Source organism: Coffea arabica, chromosome 8e (genome assembly GCF_036785885.1).
Source record: "Coffea arabica cultivar ET-39 chromosome 8e, Coffea Arabica ET-39 HiFi, whole genome shotgun sequence".
NCBI classification, from domain to species: Eukaryota; Viridiplantae; Streptophyta; class Magnoliopsida; order Gentianales; family Rubiaceae; genus Coffea; species Coffea arabica.
In genome coordinates this window covers 42,263,897-42,272,688 of record NC_092324.1, presented here as the reverse complement: position 1 = coordinate 42,272,688, position 8,792 = coordinate 42,263,897, and the positions used below count along the sequence as shown (strand labels likewise).

Below are 8,792 nucleotides of genomic sequence, written 5' to 3'. Positions count from 1 at the left end.
TTTTAACACCTCAAATTCCACTCCTAATTTTATAAAATAATATTCACCAAACCCTCAAAAGTACTTTTAAAGTACTTTTTTTTTAATCAAAAACACCCCAACCCAACTTCAGGCCTTATAATCCTTGAGTAATAGAACCACAAGAATAAATAACAACAATAACAGTAAGATGAGTCAATCATTTTTCTGCAAGAGGCAAAAGATTGTCTATACACATCAGCATTGTCCTCCGGATTTTTGCTTGCAATAGCACTAGAGATTTGCATCACAGCCTTGATTCTGTTTCTTAATTTGTGCAATAAGACTGCAGCACGCATGCTGCTTGCAGTTATTCTTTTCTCCCTCCTGTTTCCTTCTGCCTTTTGGGTTTTCTGGAGAGCAGACTAGGAGAATATGGCAACAGAAGCGAAAGTGCAAGTACCTTCCCGTAAGCTCTCTTCTGATTTGCATCCTCTGCCAAATTTTGGTAGGCGTACGCATTTGGCAAGTGGAATTCAAGTAATCATCTTGAGCAGTAAGTTGCTGATTAATCTTGTGACTGTTTGTCATTCACCGGTTCAAAGCAGCTCTACTTCAGCAGTTCTAAGTGTGCTTGCCTGGGTATGACAAGGAATGGTAATCTTTAGTTGTGCTACATGGGACTGCTAAGAGAGTTAACACAAAATACATAGAGCAAAATGTTACTTAAAGCATAACTCAAATCATAATTTACTTGGGAAAAAAAAAAGAAAGAGCTTAGTTATAACTAATGATCATACAGTTATCTGCCACCCTCAACATCAAACTTAATGCCTGATCAAAGTTGATGAAAGAAACAAATAATCTTCAAGAAAGAGTCTGAAAGCCAGCTGGTCTATTGCCCTTTCCACTTCTATAGATAGCCGGCTTGTCTGTTGCCCTTTCCATTTCTTTAGATACTCTCTTCTAATCTCACCATCTCTTTGGCTATCATATCCAACCGGCAAGCGTTAATTAAGGATTCTTGTTTCTGGTTCACCTAAATCTGAATCCCGCACCATTTAAGGTGGGAAGAAAAATTCCCCCATCCCTGACCCCCCATTTCCCCTCATATACAACTCTGTTTTGGCTTTGTGTACCTTAAAAACAAAGAAAAAAATGGAAAAAGAAAAGGAGTAACACCCATGAAATGATGAATTAAATGTTTGAGCCCTTGACTTTCCAATCAGCACAAGCAGGCACAAACATAAGTGTAACAACCACTTTTACTTCCTTTGTTTTGTGACCATATTATGACATGCCAAAGAAAGAAAAAGTTTTACTTCCTTTGTTTTCAAAACCTGAAAGTATGAGCAATGCATTGGGTGGGTGGAAAAAGTTGCTTTTTCAAATTGCAAAGTGGGAAAGGTAATAAAATATTGCATTGACTTTTAGAAAGTGACTCTTTTTTTTGGACATCCAAAAAGTGGAAACATGACATTAACAATGGGACAGAGGGAGTATTTGGGTAGCTACTCAAAAAGGTTCAATCTCAATTTAGTTGAATGCATGCTTTCAGTAACAAAATTACAAAGCAGGAACTTCCCAAATGCAAATAAAACATACCTACTATGATTTTTTTTCTTGAACTTCTTCTCTGAGTTAAGGAAACATATTCAGAATGCCATTTTATGTAACAGATGCATTTATTACCTGATCAATAAGATTTTGTTGTAGAAAGAAAACACTTCAAATTGAATCTTCTGTACAGCCAATTTTGCAAAGAAAATATCTTCAGATGAACCAGACATAGTACTAACTTGTTTTATGACATCATCTTCAAGCAAGAAAATCAATTCACAATGTTATGTATCTTATTTCCCTAAATCTAATATATGATGTACATAAAACCAGAAGAACGTAAAATCTATATGCTACAATTGAAATTTTCTATATATTATCCTATCTAATTCTAGGTTTCCACATTATCTATGTTTGATAGTTGTGCCAGAATATTTTGTAATTTGAGGATGTTAACCATTTATCTGTCAGTAAATTACCTTTGGAAGACAGTCCAAACAATGGACCCCTCATAGATCGCAGAAAACAAATCCTTCACAAATTACCAAGTACATGCATACACCATCCAAGCCGAGAGTTCATGTTTTGCAATTCACCAGAGTCTGAGGTCAAGTGATCAACTTGTGAAGTAGATGTAAAGCAGATGTTACCTGCATAACACAATGAAGTTCATTAGTATATATGTCCCCCTTCCCCTGGCTCCTTTTGTGAGGAAGAAACAACAGCAATAATTATTAGGTCACAATCCCAAATGAAAGATCAATGAAAAGACAAACAGTTCATAAAGATTGAAATAACAAAATCTAATTGGTCACCCCAAAAAAAAACAAAAAACTACAATAACAAGAGTTAAAATGAGGTATGCACGTGACACTAACACAAAAGTAACATAGGCTAATGTAATGCTCGACAAAGTCACCCGAGCAAATAGTGTCAGGTTAATTTGTTTCAAACCAGATGTTATTCTTTTTTTTTATTTAGTATTATCATTACATTTCTTTCTTTCTTTCTTTTTTTTTTTAAGAAGGCTGTATTAACTTTTTGTATTTCAAACCATCCCCATCTTTGTTGTATGTTTGAATATTTGCTAAACATTAGGCATATACAACATATTCACATTTAAACAATTTCCACTAAATGCACCACAGGAATTTAGCTAAGTGGTTTGGTTTTACAAAAGAACACAAACAACTTAAACACATCCAAACAGGAAAATCAATATTTCCAACACATAAGAGCTAGCAGCCATTGCATCTTGTCAATCCATACATACACCAATAAAAGAAGATGTACAGAAAAGAATCAGTACCGGAAGAGAACTAACACCATCTGGTGTGAAAACCTATCAACATGAAAGAGTTTCTCTGCTAGTGTGGCAGCACATAATTACCGTGCAACCTAAAAGACAACAATCGAGGAGTCATCACGTGAAGTTCCCCAAATTGCTGGCCCCGCCCAAAAGCCAATACAATGTTAAAAAGTAATATTACCCTGAAGACAACTGAGGATGTCCAAGAATGTCAATGGGAGAATATGTCTCTCCTTTACAGAAGCAGGAGGGACTTGGTAACACCAACAGGCAAGTGATCTCCTTTTAATATTAGCCACTTGAAACTCTAAGAGGAAAATTGCCTCCTTTGTATTTTCCAGTTACAAGAATATCAAAAGTTGTGTCATCAGGGGCCAGACCTCTCTCAAGCATCTCATCATGCAGCCTAAAAGCCTCTTGCAAATTGCCCTCCTTGAAATATCCAGCAATTAACGTATTATATATAAGAACATTTGGTGTCATATTCATCCCATACATATCATTCAAGATTCTTCTTGCGTTCTCCACCTGTCCTTTGTTACACAGACCATGTACCAAAACAAAGTAAGTGACTGCATCAGGCACAATATCCTTGGCAAGCATCTCTGTGTACAGATCAGAGGCAAGAAGTAATTTCCCATCTTTCAAAAGACCATCGATTAATGTGGTATATATATCCACATCACATGGGATTCCCTCATTGCACATTCTTTTATGCAAGGCAAGGGCTGCTTCCATGTTATTTATGTTCCTGAAGCCACTAATCATACTGTTATAAACAACCACATTAGGATATAAACCAACTTCAAAGAGTTCATCGAAAAGTTCACGTGCACTTTCCATGTCTCTTCTTTTGCAAAAACCGTCTATTAGGGCACTGTACACAGTAATATCCCATGCGACACCTTTGGTTCTCATCTCGGTGCTCAGCTTTAAAGCAAGGTCAATCTGATTGCTTTTGCAATAGCCATTAATCATGCAAGTGTAAGTAACAACATTCGGAGAGATCCCACTTTCACACATCTCTGCATAAGCAGCAAGTGCAGAGTTGATGGCACCTTCCTTCTCATAACCATCTATAATGCTATTATAAGCCATAACAAGGGGAGTATATCCTGTATGCATCAGCTTATTCAGAAAACTTTTCGCCTCAGATGTCGACCCAGCTTTGCACAACCCATTGATTATCGTGTTGTATGTGAAGTCAGTAATAGGAACTCCAGAAGCTGCCATTTGGTCAAACATCCTAAGTGCTTGGTCTTTCTCTCCTTTTCTGAAATACCCATCTATAAGAATGGTATAAGTATATACATTAGCTTTCAGATTCTTTTCCAGCATTTTGGACAATAAACTCAATGCAGCCTCCATGTTACCCTGCCTGCAATTTCCAAGAATCATATTGTTATATGAAACTGCAGATGGTTCAATGCTGTTGTTCACCATTTTATCCCATATTATAAGAGCATCATTAACTTTACCCCCCTTACAAAAACACGACATAAGGCTATTGTATGTGAAAACATTGGCAATACCAGTATCAACTGCCTCATCAAACTGCTTAATTGCCTCATCCAACAACCCTGCTTTTAGAAACCCTCTTATTAAAGAATTAACAGTGTATACAGTTGGCCGGATTCCAGCAAATTTCATCATGGTATACAACTCAGATGCCTTTTCCATATTTCCATACCTGCAGCACCCTTCTATCAGGACAGCATAGGTGACCTTGTTGGGATTAAGACCACGTGCAACTATGTCATTAAATAAATCCAGAGCAGCAATAAATTGTCCCTGTAGATTATATCCTTTCATCAAGCTAGTTGCAACAACTAAATTCAGTGAATGACCACTTCCGATCATCTCATCCTTTATCCTCAAGGCTTCAACCATATTCCTCTGCTTCACATAAGCACACACCACATTAGTATACGTACCCTCAGAAGGAATCCATCCCTTCCTTTTCATCTCTTTTAACAACTCGCTTGCGTTATCCGTGTCTAATTTACGACAAGCAACATGAACAGCAGTGCTATAAACTGCTGCATCAAGCACAAGTCCCCTGGCCTTTGCTTCAGAAAAACACTTCTCTGCCTCCACCATGTTCCCTTCTTTCAAACAGGCCCGCATAATCACATGCACAGCAGCACAATCATGATTAATCCCTCTACCCACTATATCATCATACATTTTTCGTGCTTCCGAGATCAGTTTCCTCCTGACCAATGCACTCAAAGTAATACTTACAACCGTGACATTTGGCATAATATTACGCGAAACCATTGCATTGAAACAATCAATGGCATCTCTATTTCGACAAGCTCTGACGTAACTGTTCAACAAATAATTAAAAACCTCTGAATTCAACGGAAAGTCGAATCTTTCAGAACAACTGATTAGATGATCAAAAAGAAGAATACCTGAAGGACTAGAATCACTTGAGACATAACTATTAAGTAACCTCCTAGTTAAACTGTACTCATTCGGAGAACTCACCAAAATATGAAGCAAAACACAGTAAGGATCAGAGACTCCACGCAAGAAACCGCGCTGCCCCTCAGCCCACTGGAAGTACTTGAAAGCAGCAGCAGGGTCATTTCTATGGCTTAAAAGGGATTCTACGACATGGGTTCGGCTTAAACCTGGATTTTCCGAAATGGGTTTTTTCCAATTTTCGTTAAGGTTAGACAAAATTTGGATCTTGGAAGAAAATTCAGGATTTTTTGAACCCTGAGAATCTGAAGGGACAATTTGGGGATTTTCAGGTTCTGGGGTCAATGTTGGAGAAGAACAGTGATATCTGTAGGGAGTTAAGTAACGGATTCGCCATGAAGGTTTTGAAGAAGAAGGAAGAAAATGTCTCATTGTTTGAGGGCTATTCTGACAATGGAAATCAATACTCAGTAGCCAGTAAAGAGACAGGGAGCTCTTATACCCTAGCAAAGAAGGCTTAAACCCCCAGTTTCTGTTGTCATTTTCTTTGTAGGAGCAATCTTTAGCGATGTCAACATGGATTTGGAAATTTTCAGATTTCGTCCCTCATGTTTAGTATAGTGTCAATTTAGTCCTCCATATCAAATTTGCTTCAAATGTTGTCCCATTTGTGTTTCACTTAAAATTGGAACAATTCTTCTCCTCGTGTTTCAATACTAGGGAAAGAGTGCCCGCGTATCGTGCAAATATTTGGTGCTTGTGGTTAAAGAGAATTTGTCATTGAACAAATAATAGTATATTTTAAAAAAGATAGTCATCAAATATGATAAAACTAATAATAGTATATTCTAATCGCAACATACACTTGTACACTTTGTTTTATCAATACTTTACTATTTCTAAAAGATCCCTACAAATGTCAGTTGAAAATCGCCCAAGAGCATACATAAGTTGTTTCAAACAAAAGAATATCCTCTAATTGCTAGTTACAACAACATGTTAATTACACAACGTGTTAACATATATTTGTATTAATTGCACAATAAAATCCACACTTCAATTAAATGTATCTATAACATTATTTCAGTATTTACACTAACACATAAGCTTATATGTGTTGTACTAGATGCAAAAACGGTTGCAAAATAATTTCATATTCAAAAAATATCTAGATGTCTCCATAAATCAAGGGATAATTTCAGTAACCTCCCTTGAGGTTTCTTATAATATCACTCAGCTCCTCTGAACTTTTCAAAATCTCACTTACCTCTGTTGAATTGGTATTTCTTGTAACATTTTAATCCCTTTGGAGAAAATACAAGAAAGATAAAACTTTTGTTCTAATACTACCCTTATATTATCCTACTTATAAAATTTATAACAACAATAAAGAATAAAATAAGGCTAAATTTTTATAAGGTGTAAATTTCTTGATGTAAACTATTTATTTTAGTTGTATTGGACCTTAAAAAATTCACACGTATAAAGAGATTATTTTAGTTGTTTTAGTTTTCAATACGACTTAAACAACACCATAAATTAAAACATATTTCCCCAAAAAATATTTTGACTTCCTTAATTGTAAACGAAATTTTTTAATGTTTTAATTACTCTCTAAAACCCTCCTAAATGGTTGATCTTGATTAGATTTAATTTATTCATATCCTTTACTATTCCATCATGACTCAAATGTAAAGAAATATGAACCATTATTAGCTTGCAATTTATTTCTTTAATTTACATTTATTTCTTTTAAAATTTTATTTTGTTTTGGCTTTTTGGTTAAATAGTTATTAAGAACAATGGTAATGTTGTTAATTTGTGACCTTTGATAGGAATATGTAGTCTTGTCAAGTTGACAAGGAAGGTAAGTGAGATTTTAAAAACTTGAGAGGAGTTGAGTGATATTACGACAAATCTCAGGGGAGGTTTCTGAAATTATCCCATAAATCAAAACTTTAAATATACCAAAATAAGTGCATTTCGGTAAATATAGCTAAACACATGTTGTCCTCAATTATATCAAAAGTTTTAAAAAAACTACACAACATTCCACATTTCCAAAAAATCCCTCTCTATGCGGTTGAAATTCAAATCTCCTTTGACCACAACTCATTTTTATATAGTACTTCCTCTGTCACATTTTGGTAGTTCTAGTTTTTTTTTTCCACACAGATTAAGAAAAAGTAGTTAACTTTGTTGGAATAATAAATTTAAATTGCTATTTTTCTAAAATACCCTTACATTAAATAGAGTACAACTTTATATTAATTATTCATGAAAACTTGAATTGATGGTTTATAAGAACTTAAATTGATGATCAAGAAAAAATCAATTCTCATTTTACATTATTTCAATTTTGGCTTGAAAGAATAACAAAGCTGGCTTGAAAGATCAATCTAAATGTATTAAATGGCGTAAGTTAACAATCTATATTAAATAAGGTAGTTTATACTAATAACAACCTACATTGAATAAGGGTAGTTTAGAGAAATAAAAAGATAACGACATTTTCAATTAAAAAGTGGATTATAATTTGGAACATACGAAAAATGAAAATAAGAATATCAAAGTGGGATGGAGGAAGTATAAGGATTTGGTCATCTTAGTTTGGCAATCAAGGATTTGGTGAGAAAATAAGGGAAAAGAAGGGGAAATATTGGGAGCTTTAAGTGGGAAGAAAAGAAAGGAAAGTGGAAGGATAGATTGGCTAGAAAACTTTCCCCCCAAAAATGAGAAGAACGGGAAGGAAAATTTAACCTTTTTAAACTTCTTGAAAATGCCAACTTTACTCACAAAATGTTAAACAATAAAATCACAGTGCTTAATCTGTCCAAAATCATTCCTTTTCTTTTTTAAACTCCCAATCAATTTGAAAATAAAATCATATCTTTTCTTTTCTTTTCTTTTTTCTCATAACTTATCATTCCTTTTCTTTTCTCTTCTAAACTCCTAAAATAAGCCTAAGACAGTATGAAAAATTTTAGGTGGTTGCGGCTCCTATAACCACCTTGCATCATCACAAATCAGAACATGCCTTTAAAATCATAGAGATATTAGCTTTTGCACGTATGAGTGGGTTAATAGATTTCAAAGTAGAATAGTTATATATAATAAATTTGTCTATATAGAACCCACACACACCAACGTCCGTAAACACAAAATAAAAAGTGAGTCAATTTTTTTTTTTTTTTTTTGCCGAAAGGATGCATCTCTTTCTCGAAAGAATTTCAGTTCAGGGGATGGTAATTTTACAGCATCAATCCTTCCTTTGTCTAGTACGTATATAGAAAAAACCATATGAAATTTCCTTTTTCATTTTTCCCTTTTTATTACAGGTGAAAAGCAAGTTGAGACAGTTGCAATTACACGTAACAATACATTAGATGCTTTCCCCACCCGCTCCCCCTCACCCCATAATCTTGGATTTTCTCGCAACAAGTTGGAGAGTGTAGGCTAACATGCATTCTTGAATGTCTAAGCAAATAAGCTTTCTTAACAGTTTGGTTCATGGGTTGAACTTTATTAACCGATG

At 34.8% G+C, this 8,792-nt stretch overlaps 1 protein-coding gene across 4 annotated transcripts; it reads right to left on the bottom strand.

The window, feature by feature from the left end:
* Window positions 1-5,779, bottom strand: LOC113703131 (uncharacterized). 4 transcript variants are annotated; one of them, XM_072062052.1, is made up of 5 exons: window positions 5,321-5,561; window positions 3,009-5,156; window positions 2,828-2,916; window positions 1,998-2,168; window positions 1-596 (listed from the first exon to the last, which is right to left on the bottom strand). In XM_072062052.1, the coding sequence occupies exons 1-2, from the start codon at window positions 5,419-5,421 to the stop codon at window positions 3,119-3,121; spliced, it is 2,139 nt and encodes a 712-aa protein (XP_071918153.1). In that variant the 5' UTR covers window positions 5,422-5,561; the 3' UTR covers window positions 1-596; window positions 1,998-2,168; window positions 2,828-2,916; window positions 3,009-3,118. The 4 variants fall into 4 exon arrangements, with proteins under 4 accessions (XP_071918153.1, XP_027080192.1, XP_027080191.1 ...); XM_027224391.2 differs by having other exon boundaries at window positions 1-641; window positions 3,009-5,779; XM_027224390.2 differs by having other exon boundaries at window positions 3,009-5,779.
* Window positions 5,780-8,792: the final 3,013 nt, after the last annotated feature.

Excerpts from the sequence above, each read along its gene's own strand:
- LOC113703131 (XM_027224391.2), bottom strand. The coding sequence starts at position 5,689 with ATGAGACATTTTCTTCCTTCTTCTTCAAAACCTTCATGGCGAATCCGT.